This window comes from Pelophylax lessonae, assembly GCF_965119305.1.
Source record: "Pelophylax lessonae genome assembly, chromosome: 2".
In the NCBI taxonomy this organism is placed as follows: Eukaryota; Metazoa; Chordata; class Amphibia; order Anura; family Ranidae; genus Pelophylax; species Pelophylax lessonae.
In genome coordinates this window covers 309,344,682-309,361,236 of record NC_138769.1, presented here as the reverse complement: position 1 = coordinate 309,361,236, position 16,555 = coordinate 309,344,682, and the positions used below count along the sequence as shown (strand labels likewise).

Genomic DNA, 16,555 nt, shown 5'->3' with positions numbered 1-16,555 from the left:
GAGCCAAAAGACACGCCGAAGGACTACTGCTGAAAGAAAGAGCTGAGCCACTAGGGGAGCCGCATCCAAAGAGGCATCACAGATAAACTGCAACCCCTGGACTAGCTGGTCTGACAGCTCAGCAAAGGCAGGGGAGAGCTACTCCCCCTCCAGGTCAGGGCGCAAAAGCCTAGCCCATTCGGTCAGAGTCTATGACACCAGGGCAATGGTGAATATCGGCCTCACTGCCGAACCAGCCATGGTGTACATATTGCGGGCCACAGCCTCCTTAAAGGCTGGGGACTTTTCAACCAGAATCATGGTTGCCTTGTTTAATCTGGAAACCAGAGGGTCCACCACCGGTGGAACAGTCCATTTCTAACTCCTCATAGAGGTATCGTGTAGCAAAATTGCTTAGGGACCCCAAGGGGACGTTTTGGTCATGCCCACTATTTAGTGACAATTCTCTCAAAAGGGGAAAGGGAACACATTTTCCGCTCTGGATGGCTTCTGAGTGCCAAAGGGAACCTGTGCCTCCGCCGCAGCTTCAGCTGCATCTTCCGTTTTTAAGGTCTCACGCAAAGCTACAATCAGTGTGTCCATCAGAGCCTTTTTGTACGCGGTTGCAGAAGTGGGGGAATTATCCTCACTACCTGAGGATTCAGGGCACGTGGTGGCAGACCCAGCAGGGTGACCCATGTCCGCGGCAACCGAATCAGATTCAGGATCTGAAGAGACAGATGAGGCAGGGGAAGGCGGGCGCTTTTTGCCAGCCTGTCAAACAAAAGCCACCTCCACCCCGGGACACCAAGGACGTCAGTGCATCGATAAATGGATTGGATCCAGAGGGCCCCGCAGCCTCAGAGATGGGATCAGGTGGGGAGATGTGCTCCAATGACTCCATGAGTCACCAGGGGGAATCCACAAAAAAAGTGTAAAACACTGCTAAGGGACAACTCCCACAGCTCTGCCAGCCCACCCGGTTGCCAGCCATAGAGCACCAATCAATCCTCAGTAGAGGGAGAGAACCCCACCAGATTTACCACCTCGCAGAAACCAGGCACCGCAGCTACCAGGAGAATGGAAGAACGGTGATCAGGAGATATAAAAATCCAGGAGTCAGCAACAGGGGATGAGGAGGGGCTCCCACCACTGAAGTCGCCGCCCAGAGGGCTCCACTGTCATGGCCGCCACTATTTTTAATGCCAAACCACAGGAAAAATGGCCACTGGACTACACAAACATGGCCGCCGTGCAACAAGCACACAGGCTACAAGAAAATGGCAGCCCCATGAGGCTCCCAGGGACCCAGGGGGGATCCCTAGGCCCTTAGAAAACGGCACAGGCAGAAAGGGGGAGCCCTGGCAGGAGCCCCCACCAGGTACAGCCCCCCCCCCCCACAGCCCATCCCCGGTGCACAGTCTAGGAGATGTTCACACTGGACGCAGCCAGTGACGTCACCCGCGCATGTGCTCTAATGGTCCCGCGTACTGTGCCGGACCTTCAGAGCTACATGCCAGAGCCGAAGCATTGTGGCTCCAGTCACTCGTATAGCCGGAGCCCGTGAACCCAGAAGGAAGTCCGGGGGAAGGTGGAAGCCCTGTCAGCGATGACAGCGCTGCGCTGGAGGGCTTTGTTCTAAGGTAAGTATTTCATAGTGTGCGAGTCTGTGATGTATCAGGAAGAGAGCGGCATTAGCGCGTAGTCTCCAGAGTGTTAGAATATGAGTAATAACACCTGAATTTATTTATCTATAATATATAAATTCCCAAGAGTATAGTGACACAGAAGAATCATGACGACTTCTGTAGTTCCGGTGTCCTAAGCAGCGCTGACAGCTCAGGACGGGCAGGGTATTGTTGATCCAATCAGCTTCCTGAGTGCGGATCAGCTCTGGCCATTTAAGGTGTAGCACGTCCAGCAGACTCCACCCCTACCGAGGAAGTCAACGCTGATTGAGCACCGACGCAACACGTCTAGGGGGCGGAGCCTGCGTGCTGGATGCTGTTCGTCTTCCTGTCTATGCTGTTTGTTATGCGCTGTGAAGTGCTAGCCTTGTGAGTACGATCCCTGTTATTTAATAAAGCTGGATTTGCATATCTAAAACAGAGAGCACTAGATCCTTTTCTCTTTCCTTTGCATACCTAATCGCTCTGGAGGTAGAAGGTCCTATATAGCCTGTGTTGTTTGGAGATCCCTGCATATCACCACGCTTTAAGTGATCCATGATAAGGTCAGGAGTGGAGGAATTATCTTGGAGGTGACTAAGCTCTCTTAAGTCTGGATGGTCTGGAGATCCCTGTGTATACTATCATGCTGATACTAACCCATGTTAGGGTCTGAATTGGAGGTGAGAGACCAATTCACCTGGTGGTGGGAGTGCACAGTTCACTGAAAGTTATATACAGGATCACTTGGGAGTTTATTTCACTTATTGATATATATATTTTTATGGACATTCATGGACACTGATTTATAAGTTTATTTATCCACTAGTTTATATTTTTGACTGGCGCATCACTATTATTGGTTTATTGATTACATATTGTGAGGTGTGAGCACAGTGAGTGTATGCTGCCGGTCTCTTCATTTGTTTATTCACAATATACTTTGTGCACATTGATAAGTCACATTTTTGTTGCGCTGATAGTTTTTTGTTTTATAGAGTCTGTGACGCATACTAGCAAATTATGCCATTATCTAACAGAGGAAATTTTTTTTTTTTTTTTACTGCTACTGTTTACAATTGCTGCAGTAAAACCTGCAACTCATCCTGCTATTTTGTGTAAACAGGACCATTCCACCATAAATTCAGTAAAATAGCTAATTTCTTTCTTTCATTCAAAGCATAGCAAAGCACACAGCCCCAGGCAAAGTCTTTATCAACCCCTTGACGCTGACGTAACGCAAATATGTGGCCTCGGCTTCAAGGGGTTGTACCGAGTTGATGCCTGCAGCTAGAGGCATCACCCTGGTACCATTTTTTAGAGCCAACGGTCGGCTTTCTTGTAATAACAACCGATGTGGCTTATTAGCCGCTCGGCTGTTATTACAAGCAGTGGAAGGGGACGTTCCCACCTCCTTCAGCGGCTTGCGCAATTCTCCCGTCTCACCGGGAGGCATGAGTGACCAGCCACGTCCGCTGACTGGCCAAAGACCCGAACAAAACCAGAATCGGCTTTGATCGGGTCTCTGATCTAGTAACCCAGAAGCGATGTCATGACATCACTTCCAGTTACTGGAGTCTTAAAGTTGTCAAAAAAAGACAGTATTCTAAACAGCCAAACTTGGCATTCTGATTGCTTTCAAGTGCAGAGAAATGGTTCGGGGGCCTTTAGACCACAGATCACTCCATAAAGAGCACCTGTCACTGCCTATTACTGTCACAAGGGATGTTTAAATTCCTTGTGACAGCAATAAAAGTGATAAAAAAACAAACTTAAAGGGACAGTGTAAAAATAAAAAAATAGAATACAGTAAAAAAGTTAAAAAAAAATAGCGTCCCTTTGTATTTGAGTGCAGACGTGAACGCATACGTAAATCACGCCTGTGTATGTAAACGGTGTTCAAACCACACATGTGAGGTATCGCCCTGATGGTTAAAGCGAGAGCAATAATTCTAGCACAAGACCTTCTATGTATTGCTAAACAGGTAACCATAAAAATGTTTTAAAGCATCACCTATGGAGATTATTATCTCCGTGATCGTCTTAAAATTAGAGGTTACAGCAAACGCATACTCAGAGACGCATTCAATCGAGCTGCAGAACATAATAGGAATGATTTGCTGTTTCGCAAAAAAACAGTTCCTACTCAACAAACTGTCAAATTCATCACAAAATACTCTGTACATACAGATATTTTACGATCCATTCTACAAAAACAATGGCACATACTCCATAACGATTCTACTATCAAAAAATACATTACGGATTATCCCCAAATAGTTTTCAAACGTACAACATCATTGAGAGACCATCTTATGTCTAGCCACTATGAACCATCGAAAACCAAATCTAAATCTCCTAGAGGTACATATAAATGCAGACGGTGTGAGTTCTGCCCCTGGGTTGAAGAAGCTACACAATATCCATTACCCAATGGGGAAACGTTAAGACCTAACTTTAGGGCAGATTGCAATACCCGAGGCGTAGTGTATTTAATGTACTGCGCCTGTGGTATCTTCTATGTCGGAAAGACAATTAGAGAACTACGACAACGGATAAAAGACCATGTCTATGTATCAGCCGGGGGGAAAATGCTCACACCAGTGAGTAGACACATAGATCTTCACCATAGATTTAACCCTAAGAAGGCTAGGTTCTTTGTCTTAGAGATTATCCCCCAAGATCCCCGAGGGGGTAACTGGGATAAACGGATCCTCCAGAGGGAAACCCTCTGGATCGAACGACTAAATGCCACTCAGAGGCCAGGAATCAATGAGATGTTATCATATAAACCCTTTCTATAGTTTTAACCTTTAAATGGCTAACTCATCTGGGGGTACGTGTTCCAATATCCCTAGATAATATTCTAGTCTATGTATATGTCCTTTGTTTGTTTCTCTGGTCACGGTCTATGAGTATATCCTTTCACTCAAATCCAAAATATACCATAAAAATAATCTTATTTTGAATTCCAAACATAAGCTTCCCTTTCATTGGCCCAATATTATTCTTTGTATTTGATTTATTTCATTACTTTTGGTATTTTTTATATAACTAACATAATGTTTGTTATTATTATTATAACATTTTCAAATTGTTATATTTCAAAGCTATTACTGCATTTTGTATGGTGACAATTAGGTACGCTGATTGACAAATTTTATAATTAGATTTGTTATAATTAATTATATGCTTTCCTTTTTCTGTTTATTTCCTTATTTTGCTTGGTTCGCTGTAGTGGTGATCCACTTTCAGTCACGGACTGGGGTTTGCTTGCTATGCGGGCGACGACCATGGGTGGCGCTGGGCATGCTTCCTCGGTTTTTCCCCCTTTGACACATGTGCGGCCAGACAAGCCGCAGTGAGGTGACGCACTTCCGGTGCGCATTTCCTGCGGCATAATGGGCGGATGCAGGGACACCACGTGTCCCATGCACACGCCTGTTCCCGCTATACGTACCCGCGTTTTCCCGATGCGACCCATGTGATCGCTCGGGTCATTATGTGGTTACGTCGCGGGGCGTGGCCGAGGCGGCGACGTCATTGACGAGCCGCTTGGGGTCCACGCTATAAAGAGGCCATACACGCTGGCCTCAATATGGCGGCGGTTCCCCATCCGGAGGAGACATCATGGAACTTTAGGACAGAGCCAATGAAAGGTATACACCACCTCTATACGCCATCTTTATTCGGCAAGTCTAACTATCCCTTCTCTGACCCTTTGAAACTTATAGAATATACCCTAAAGAGTTTATTTATATCTACCTAGGTTTTTGACATACTAACACCTGTTGGCATATCCACATGGCCTTCCTCCATGTAATATATGGAGAGATGCTTCCATAGTACAATTTGTTTGGTAAGATACTACTGTGTGTACTTGTTTACTCCTATATGTCTCCACACGGTTTTTCTTGGGAGGTGTATATCAGTCTTTCATCACGATTCACCTATATACTTACTTATGGCTCTACAACCTTCTATAAGTCCTTATAGACAATATATATTACCTAACACTAGTACTAATGGGTATGCTATTACATCCTTATCCAGGTGGCTCCCAGGCTCCACTACCCCTGGGTTAATCTTCTCTCTATATATACCGAGCTCTGTACCTATCCATGATTGTCCCTTCGTTATTCATTACCATTTGTCTGCGGTGACAGTTGTCCTGCATAACAATTATACAGGTATGTATGTACCCAGCTATTTTTTGGTATATATACCACCTCCTTATATCCAATAGATAAAATAAGCACTGCGTGGCCCCCCACATGTGATTCTATGGGTGACCTCCGGGGTGCACTGCCCATTGCGCCCATGGAGTTTAGCCGCTCACCTGGTTTGCACTGACCCAGCCGGTGACTGAATACACCACTATGAACATGCATGTAGTTCTCTGATTTTAGATGTTATAATACAAAGTTTGAAAACTACCTATACCATCAGTAACTCTGTATGTTTCTATCCTATATAGAACCATTTTCTTTGATCACAAGCAGGCTCCAGATGAAGCTTCTTTATGAGGCGAAACATGTAGAGCAACCTGATCAAGCGTACTACTAATTTCTGTCATCACGTTTCTAAGTATATAAATATGTACATGTAGTCGCATTATGTGACTAATAATATGAATATGTGTATGATTACATCAAATAGAACTGCTGTATGTTATTCATTTCTGACTGGTTAACCCATTTTGGCTCCAGTCAATTTTTAATCAATATTTTCTGTTTTGTTTGTTTATATGTTTTGTGTGTTTCTCATGATTGCTTTTTGTGTTATGTTATTTGAATAAAATTGATTTTTTAAAGAATCTATGTGCCGGAAAATCCTTCCTTCCCAACCTTCCAATAAATTCTATGCAAAATTTGAGGATTGGCACCTTTAACAGTAACTTAGATGCTCAGATGGCTGCTATCTGATTGCATTATTATCAAACGATATGGAGATTATTAAGCTCCGTAGTTTATCACCATTCCATTAGTGTGCGCAATTTTAAATCATGACGTTAGGTATCTATTTACTCGCTGTAACATCATCTGTCACATTATACAAAAACATTGGGCTAACTTTACTGTTTTTTTTTTTTTTGCCGACCAGCTGCCACACTTTTACTGTGGCAGGTCGGGTCTATTATGCAAAACAACGTACCTGTACCTCGTTTCATGTAATAGCCAGGGGGGGGGGGGGGGGGGGCGCACGCTGATTGGCCAGAGGGGGAGTCAATCAGCGGGTCTGGCGGACGCGATGTCCGCTGGCCACCCGCAATCACTCCCTATAGAGACAGAGCGACGGTCTGCCTATGTAAACAAGGCAAACCACTGTTCTGTCAGAGATGAACACAGGGATCCTGTGTTCCTGCTATTAAGGAACACAGGTCTCTGTGTTTATCTAGTAAGTACAACCCCCACACAAATAGAAAGCACCCTGTAGAATGCCCTTAACCCTTTGATCGCCCCTGGTGTTAAATCCTTCCCTGCCAGTGTCATTAGTACAGTAACAGTGCATATTTTTAGCACTGATTACTGTAATAATGTCACTGGTCCCCTTAAAAGTGTCAGGTGTCTGATCTGTCTTGCCGCAAGGTCGCAGTCCCGCTAAAAATTGCAGATCACCGCCATTACTAGTAAATAAATAAATAAAAATGACATAAATCTTTCCCCTAGTTTGTAGACCCGATAACTTTTGTGCAAACCAATCAATATACACTTATTGGGATTTTTTTTTACCAAAAATATGTGGCAGAATACATATTGGCCAAATTCATGAAAAAATTCGATTTTTTTTTGGCACACCCCTAGAATCGCTCTTGTGGATCTCCGTACAGGTATGGCGATTTGTGAAGCCGAGCCAGCCTGCCATGGTATATCTGCGGCGGGCGGTCGGCAAGTGGTTAAAGCAAAATCATGTACGTGATTTTGCACTTAAGGGCCACTCTGCCACAGTATATGTATGGTGGGCGGTCCTTAAAGAGGAGTTCCACCCAAAAGTGGAACTTATGCTTATATGCTTCCTCTCCCCCCCTCCGGTGCCATATTTGTCACCTTTCAGGGGGGAACGGGTACCTGTTTTTGACAGGTACCCTTGCCCACTTTCAGGAGACAGCGCTGCGGTGCTGTCCCTCGGAATGCGGCCCCCTCCTTTTTCCTCCACCGCCGAACCAATTACAAAGTGCAGCACGCATGCGCAGTAGGGAACCAGCAGTGAAGCCGAAAGGCTTCACTGCTGGATTCCCTTACCTTGGATGGCGGCGGCAGCACCTGAGAGCCGATACGAAAATCGGCTTCGGGTGCCGACATCGCGGGCTCCCTGGACAGGTAAGTTCTTATATTTTAAAGTCAGCAGCTACAGTATTTGTACCCGCTGACTTTGAATTTTTTCATGGGGGGGGGGGGGCGGAACTCCGCTTTAACCAGTTGCCGACCGCCGCAAGTACATATACTGCGGGGGTCAGCCCCGACCAGGCAAAGTGATGTACCGGTATGTCACTCGCTTGAGAGCCAATAGGGGGCGAGTGCGCGCGCCGCTCCCACCCACGCTCGCTCACTCTGATCCCTGCGCGTGTGACCGGTGGACTCGATGTCCACCGCTCACTCGTGATCGTTGGTTACAGAGGGAGAAAGGCAGGCGGCTAATGTAAACAAAGCCGCCTGTCATTCTCCCCTGTGTAACAGCAGAGATCATACGGTCCTGCTATGTAGGACTGTAGATCTCTGCTGTTACATGAAAAGCCACATCCCTGCACAATTAGAAGCACGCCCCTAGGGATACACTTAACCCCTCCTTCTCCAATAAAGTTAACCCCTTCCCTGCCAGTGTAATTTTTACAGTAACAGTGCATATGTATAGCACTGATTACTGTAGTAATGTCACTGGTATCCCCAAAAGTGTCAAAAATGTCAGTCAAGGGTCCGATCTGTCCGTCGCAATGTCGCAGTCCCGCAAAAAAAAAAATCGCAGATCGCCGCCATTACTCGTTAAAAAAAAAAAAAATGACAAAAATCTTTCCCTTAGTTAGTAAATGCAATAACTTTTGCGCAAACCAATCAAAATAAGCTTTTTGCAAATTTTTTTTACCAAACATATGTAGCAGAAAACAAATTGGCCTAAAATGTTAAAAAATTTTGATTTTTAAATTTTTTTTTGGGAATTTCATATAAGAAAATGTGAAAAATGTTATTTTTGCAAAATTGTCGCTCTTTTTTTGTTTATAGCGCATGATCAAAAAAAATCGCACAGGTGATCAGATACCACCAAAAGAAAGCTCTGTTTGTGGGGAAAAAAGGACGCCAAATTCGTTTAGGTACAGCGTCGCACGACCGCGCAATTGTCCGTTAAAGTCACGCAGTGCCGAATCGCAAAATACCCCCTGGTCAGGAAGGGGGTAAAATCTTCCGGGGCTTAAGTGGTTAAGTAGTTAATTTGTCAGCAGCAAATGTCAGAAAAAGACTTAGGCATGAAGAGGTTAAAAAAAAAAACCTAATTGTAACGATTCAAACCACAACACAGCTTCCTTCTCTGGGGAACGTCACATGACGTGGTGATGTCACGGTCACATGACCTCGGTCTCGTCCCTGGCCTTCCTGTGCACGCTGTAGAATGGAGGAGTCTTTGGTGTCCGCGGACGGGAAGAATTCTCGGGCTGTGCTGTGTCAGCGGTGCGGCTGCTTGGTGTTGGCGGAGGGAACGGCCACCCTGGCGAAGAAAGAGGTCAGGGTCCGCTACAACTGTTCATGTATAACGCCGTGCTTCCAGGGAGGAGTCTTCCCTGTGTTATCGGCTCTTCACTGACTGGACAAGGAGCTGCACGGTCCTCCCCAGCCGAGGGCAGTAGCAGTGTAGGCTGCCCGTATCCGGCCTGATTCTATAGGCATCGTGTAAAGCTGCCCATAGAGTAGACAGGATAGAGCGGCCATTCTCAGGATAAGTTATCTATACTGGGAGTTTATCTAGTAAAAAGACCAGCCTGGGGTTGGAAGACCTCCAGAATTGTTGCTCACGCAGAAGCCCCACTGCGTTTGCTGTGAATGGGCCCCTAGGCTACATTTGGGCAGATGCGAATAGTAGCGGAAGGAATCAAAGATGGCTACTGTCAGCCCTGGTCACTATTATGACAGGTCACCAGCAGGCCACAGCTATTGCGGTACCTGTGGTGATCGCTGCTGGGTGCACACAAAGGGCAATCACAGGTGTGCGGATAGCCGCAATAGCTATGGCCGCCGGCAACTTGTCACTGTAGTAAACGGGGCCAGCGGCCGCACCTGCCTCCTCAGATCTGATTCCTTCTTAACGCTGACCCAAAGGCTCCATTCACTTCTAGGCGATCGGAATCCCCCGCGATTCCAAATTGCAGGACACGTTTGCAATGCCATTACTTCTTAAAATGATTGTAAAGCCTCTGTTTAAAAATAAATGTTATACTTCCCTGCTCTGTGCAGTTGGTTTTGCACAGAGAGGTCTGGATCATCCTATTCTCGGGTCCCTCGTCTGTGTTCCTGGCCCCTCCCTCCTGTTGAGTGACCCCCACAGCAAGCAGCTTGCTATGGAGGCAGCCAAGTCACAGCTCCCTGTGTCCGTTCAGATATGGAGCCATGACCCAGCCATGCCTTCTCTCTCTCCTGATTGGCTGGCTGACTTTGACAGCAGCAGGAGACAATCTCCCTGCGCTGCTGTTTCGGCCAATGAGGAGGGGAGTCCAGGGCAGCTGAGACACTCCTGCAACATCCCTGGATAGAGATGGGCTCAGGTAAGCATTAGGAGGGCTGCTGCACACCGAAGGTTTTTTTTTTTTTTATCTTAGCAGCTGAGTCACAGCTCCCTGTGTCCGTTCAGACATGGAGCCACGACCCAGCCATGCCTCCTTTCTCCCCTGATTGGCTGGCTGTCTTTGACAGCAGCAGGAGCCAATTGCATCGTGCTGCTGTTTCAGCCAATGAAGAGGGGAGTCCACGGCAGCTGAGACACTCCTGCAACATCGCTGGATAGAGATGGGCTCAGGTAAGCTGCTGCACAATAAAGTTTTTGCAATCAGATATAAAAAAACAACTTCTGTCTTTACAATCCTTTCAATGGCACCCCAATCGCTGTGCGATTTTTCTTTTTTTCCATGACAAAAGCGCATGACGCTGTTGCCCAAAAGAAGCTCCTGCTTCCTTTTTAGTGACCAGCTTTGCACGTTGTGATTTTGTCCCGCCAAATTGCACCACGATTGGGGTACCATTAGGACGTAATAGCATTGCAGACTCTTTTTACACTTGAGCGTTTTTCAGCTTGACCCACAGAAATGATCAACACGCAAAATCCCATTTATTTCAATGGCCCCAGTTCACAATTAAGCATTTTATCGCCTGAAGCAAAACACCTGTTGCTCAAAAAAATACATGAGATTCTTTTCAGGCAGATTTGAGCGTGTTTGTTCCCATAGACTTCAATGGAAAATGCCTGAACAGTGAGAAATAAGCAAAAACGTCTATAATATTTGCAAATCTGCTTAAAATAACTCTAAAAACACCTGAAAATGCTCAGCTCATATGTGAATGTAGCTTTAAAGAGTAAGTAAAGCTCCCTCTGTAATTTGTACCTATAGGTAAGCTTATGATAAGGCTTACCTATAGGTAGTGCAAATATCTCCTAAACTTGCACCGTTTAGGAGATATTTACTCTGAAGGAGGGTCCGCCCATGTCGTTCCTTCAGAGCCCTGTGCCATAAACAGTGGCTCCAACGCGCATGCACAGGAGTGACATCATCGTGGCCAATCAGATGGCCGGAGCCCACGAACCCAGAAGGAAGACCTGGTATAGATGGACGCTGTGTGAACGGTAAGCGGGCGCTGCTGCAGGTGCTTCGTTTATAAGGTAAGTATTCCATAATGAGCTAGTATGTGATGTGTTTTTTTTTTTTGGGGGGAGGTTTACAACCTCTTCAAAGTGTTACTAAACCCACAATAGTAAAATCAGGGTGTATATGAAGTAAAGCATTCTTTTTATACTCACTGTGGAACCTAAGAGGTTAATTCTCTGCATTGTATAAAAACGCTGTTGGATCTTGTCTTCTCTGATCTCCCCCTTCTTCCACTGACATTTCCTGATATTTACAAAGCCAGGGGACAGGCTGCACATGCTCAGTTTGGTGTGTATTGTTAGAGAGTTTTTTTTCCTTGGGAAAGTGCATGTGATCAGCACAGGGCCAATCAGCACAGTCCAGACAGAGGGTCAGGGAACCTGCATTCTCATGGGAGAATGAAAACTCCTCCAAGCTTTAACCAGACACTGATAGAAGTCCAAAGAACCTGGCCACCCTGCTGAACATAATGGGCTAGATGTCCTGGGCCACCAGTGTAGCAGGTCCATACACTGCAAAAAGCCCATGCTAGGGCTGTGCTAACCCACCCAGGGACGCACAGGAGTTCTTTTCTTCCTCATGCAGGAAGTCCCATTGATTTCAGTTTGGATGCAGCAGCTGCACAGACATAGCCACTGTTCCAGTTTCACATCCGTGTGGGTGCACTGCCCTATAATCATGTTGTGTGAGTTCAGAGGACACACACCAATGCGGATGTCAGATTGGGAACAGTGGTTGTGTCTGTGCAGCCACTGTATCCTAATTAACATCAATGGGACTACCTGCATGTATGCACAGTACACCTGTGCAGGCAAAACACAGCCGTCACACGGAGAGTGTGATAAAATCTAAAATGTCTGCATTTTATCGCAGCTTACTGTGCCACAACTCTGGGCTGCGTTGCAGTGAGAACAGGGCACACAGGAAACTGTTGTTTTCTTTGTGCCTTGGGGTTGCCCGGTGTTCTTCCAGTGCGGAAAAATGCCAGTCACTACATTATGGAGTTTATTTCCTAAAGGCAAGTGCACTTGGAAGTGAAGTCGCTGTAGATCTGAGGGGGATATGCAAGGAAAAAAAAAAAAAAAAAAAAACAGCATTTTTGCTTGCACATGATGGGATAATAGAAATCAGCAGAACTTCCCCTCATTTCAGATCTTCTCCTCAGATCTACAGTATAGCGACTGCACGTCCAAGTGCACTTGCAGTGCAAAGTGGATTTGCCTTTAGTAAATTAACACCCTATATGTGAATGGGCCCTAAGTTTTTACAGTTGCAAGCTTTCAGGATGCCTTGGATACTTTCTTCAGGCTTTATACAACTGTCAATGGGATAAAGTCTAAGGAAGGGATGTAAGGCATTCCAAAAGCTTGCATCTTTAAGGCTCCATGTACATGGGACGTTAGAAAAAACGTGCTGCAAAGCTGGTTCTGACGCCAGGAAAAAGCAGCTGTTAAACGTGCTTTCAGTAGCTTTTTCCATTTGAGTTATTTCACGTTTGGCCACATTACTTTCAGCAGCATTTTTTCTGCCTCCATTCAAAATCAGTGGTTCCCTATGGGAGCCTATTGATTTGAATGGAAGTCGCACCACAAGTCGGATCAGGATGATTGCGCTGTGAGAATCTTGAGGGGGAACTCCACGCCAAAAATGGGGGGGAAAAAAAACTGCGTGGGGGTCCCCCCCAGGTTCCAAACCAGGCCCTTCGGGTCTGCTATGGAATTTGAGGGTAGCCCCATGCTGAAAAAAGGCGTGGGGTCCCCCCAAAATCCATACCAGACCCTTATCCGAGCATGCAGCCCGTAGGGCAGGAAGGGGGAGGGGACGAGCGAGCGGCCCCACCCCCCCTGGACCATACCAGGCCACATGCCCTCAACATGGGGGGGGGGTGTTGGTGCTTTGGGGCCTAGGGGAGCTCTGCACCCCCCACCCCAAAGCACCTTGCCCCCATGTTGATCAGGACAAGGACCTTATCCCCACAACCCTGGCCGGTGGTTGTGGGGGTCTGCGGGCAGGGGGCTCATCGGAATCTGGAAGCCCCCTTTAACAAGGGGGCCCCCCAGATCCCGGACCCCCTCCCTATGTGAATGGGTATGGGGTACACTGTACCCCTACCCATTCACCCCATAAAAGGTAGTGTATGTAAATAACGACAGGAGACGTTTTGGAAAGTTTATTAAAAATCTTCATCTGGTCTTCTCCCTCTTCTGCTCTTTTGCTGTCCGCTCTTCTGCTCTTTTGCCCTCGGCTCTTCTCTTCTTCTTCCTCCGACGATGTCTCCGGTGGTTATGCCAGTCTCTGCAGCTTGTTATATAGCCATTGTGGGCGTGGTATCCAGTTGATGTCATTGGGAGGCCTCGCCCCCTCATGTCACCTGATGACGTCATCTGTGACATGAGGGGGCGGGCCTCCCGATGACGTCATCGGGGCCACGCCCACAATGGCTATATAACAAGCTGCAGAGACCAGAGACCGGCATAATCACCAGAGACATCGTCAGAGGAGGACCGGAGGAAGAAGAAGAGAAGAGCCTAGGGCAAAAGAGCAGAAGACCAGAGCAGAGAAGACCAGATGAAGATTTTTAATAAACTTTCCAAAACGTCTCCTGTCGTTTTTTACATACACTACCTTTTATGGGGTGAATGGGTAAGGGTGCAGTGTACCCCATACCCATTCACATAGGGATGGGATCTGGGGGGCCCCCTTGTTAAAGGGGGCTTCCAGATTCCAATGAGCCCCCCTGCCCGCAGACCCCCACAACCACCGGCCAGGGTTGTGGGGATGAGGCCCTTGTCCTCATCAACATGGGGGCAAGGTGCTTTGGAGTGGGGGGTGCAGAGCTCCCCCTGCCCCAAAGCACCAACACCCCCCCCCCCCCATGTTGAGGGCATGTGGCCTGGTATGGTCCTGGGGGATGAGCCACTCGCTCATCCCCTCCCCCTTCCTGCCCTACCGGGCTGCATGCTCGGATAAGGGTCTGGTATGGATTTGGGGGGGGGACCCCACGCCGTTTTTTCGGCGTGGGGCTACCCTCAAATTCCATACCAGACCCTAAGGGCCTGGTTTGGAACCTGGGGGGGACCCCCACGCAGTTTTTTTTTTTTCCCATTTTTGGCGTGGAGTTCCCCCTCAAGATTCTCACAGTGCAAGTCACGCCGCAAGTCGGATCAGGACTTCCATTCAAATCAATAGGCTCCCATAGGGAACTATTGATTTTGAATGTAAGAAAAAAAACTCATAACGTGGCTGAACGTACGTTCATCACGTTCGGTCACGTTTGGTCATGTTCGGCCGCGTTTCTGCGTTTGAAACGCCGGGAAACACACGTTCGAACGCAAATAATTGCGTTCCAAAAAACGTCCCTGAACTCAACCGCCTGCAAATGACTGTAAACGATCCTGTGTACATGGACAGATAAGATAAAATGTAGATGGGTTCAGGGGCTTCTAAAAAAAACGCCCAACTGCTCCTAAACGGCCATTTACAATGTCCCGTGTACATGGAGCCTTAAGCTGAATTTTAGCCAAAAAAAATCCCTATAGCTTTAGTTAGCTAACTTTCCTGTAATGAGGGATGTCCCATGTCATGCAGACAGCTGGATCCTGTAGAAACCATCTGTGCAGGGATGCTCGCCCTCTTCCTGTCTCTGAACTCTTGGTGCTTTGGGTGTTCTTATTTGCTTGTTTTTTAATATTCTATGTACAATATGTGTTTGTTGTTTCCTTTGGTCATTTACAAGCCACAAGTAATCCTACTCTTTTTTTTCATCTATATAGTTGCTTCTGCCCCTAATGAAGAAGAAATCTTCCTTGGCTGGAGATTCCAGTCCGGATTGTGAGCTGCTTGTTGAGCACTGGCTGGTACATGACATGTTCACTTTTGAGAACGTGGGATTCACCAAAGACGTGGGAAGTGTAAAGTTCCTGGTATGTGCGGACTGTGAAGTGGGACCTATCGGTTGGCACAGTCTGGAGGAGAAGAGCAACTTTTATGTAGCACTGGAACGTGTTCGCCATGAGTGAGGGACAACCATTGCCCATTAATGAACTGCAAGGATAAAAACTGAAATTTATAGTGTATATATTCTAAAGAATTACAGAGGGGCTGCTATACATCAGTGCCATGTTTGTTTTAAAATACTGTTTACAAAGTCCAAAGTGTCTTTTCAAAGTAATATGTTACATGGTTGTCTTAGTGTTTTGATTACTGTATCCTGAGGATAAAGAGGAACGTCTCCAACCTGACCTTTTTGGTTTTTGGAAATAGTTTATTATTACAAAATTTGACATGTTTCTGACACTTGCATGTCTTCTGTGCTGAGTATGTGCATGGTGTGTGTGATGAATAACCACTGTAAACCTAGTAGTACTGACCCAGTACATATCCTATCCACCAGCAACCCTTCTGCTGAATTAATTCTAATACCTGGTACACACTATCAGTTTTTCATTCAACCCAGCAGGCTGAACGAAAAAAAAAAAAAAAACTCAGGAGTTCAGGAAATGCTCATTGTACTAACTATCAAATGTTAGTACAGCGATTTCCGCCCCCCCCCCCCCCCCCCAACAATAAGCTCTTGTGTTCTGGAAGAGGAACTGCCTCCCTGCCAGGCCCCACCGGTCAACACTGGTTGCTGTATTTCCTGCATGCCCGCTCTACAGAAGCTGGCCAGGCTGATGTACACACGGGCCAAACATCGATCGGTTTTGTTTGAATCGGCTGATATTCGGCCCATTTGTACCAGGCTTTAAACTTAGTTTTGCCCAGTGGACACAGGTATGTGATTTGTAGTGACTGCTTATCCATCTTCATGGATTTGTAAATATATACCCCTCTTGGTGCCGATGCTAAGTATCGGTACTGGTGCAAATGCTCCAATACCTGAAACTGATATTTTCAGGCTCGGGTCTTTCAGCTGTCAGTGAGATTCCCCCACTGACAGCTGAAAGGTAAAAAAAAAAAGAAAAAGCTATTACGGGTTGTTAGGGATTGGGGGCCATCCTGTCCTTAACCAATGACTTATTCAGCTGTCAGTGGGGTTCCCCTGTGACAGCTGAAGTGTGAACAA

At 46.5% G+C, this 16,555-nt stretch overlaps 2 protein-coding genes across 2 annotated transcripts in view; one reads left to right on the top strand and one right to left on the bottom strand.

Moving 5' to 3' along the window:
* Positions 1–16,555, bottom strand: part of SHISA4 (shisa family member 4) — a 477,761-nt gene that overhangs the window by 329,885 nt on the left and 131,321 nt on the right. The window lies entirely within an intron of this gene.
* Positions 9,204–15,731, top strand: RABIF (RAB interacting factor). Its single transcript, XM_082246562.1, has 2 exons — positions 9,204–9,359; positions 15,264–15,731. Exons 1-2 carry the CDS (start codon positions 9,249–9,251, stop codon positions 15,507–15,509), a joined length of 357 nt encoding a protein of 118 aa, XP_082102688.1. The 5' UTR covers positions 9,204–9,248; the 3' UTR covers positions 15,510–15,731.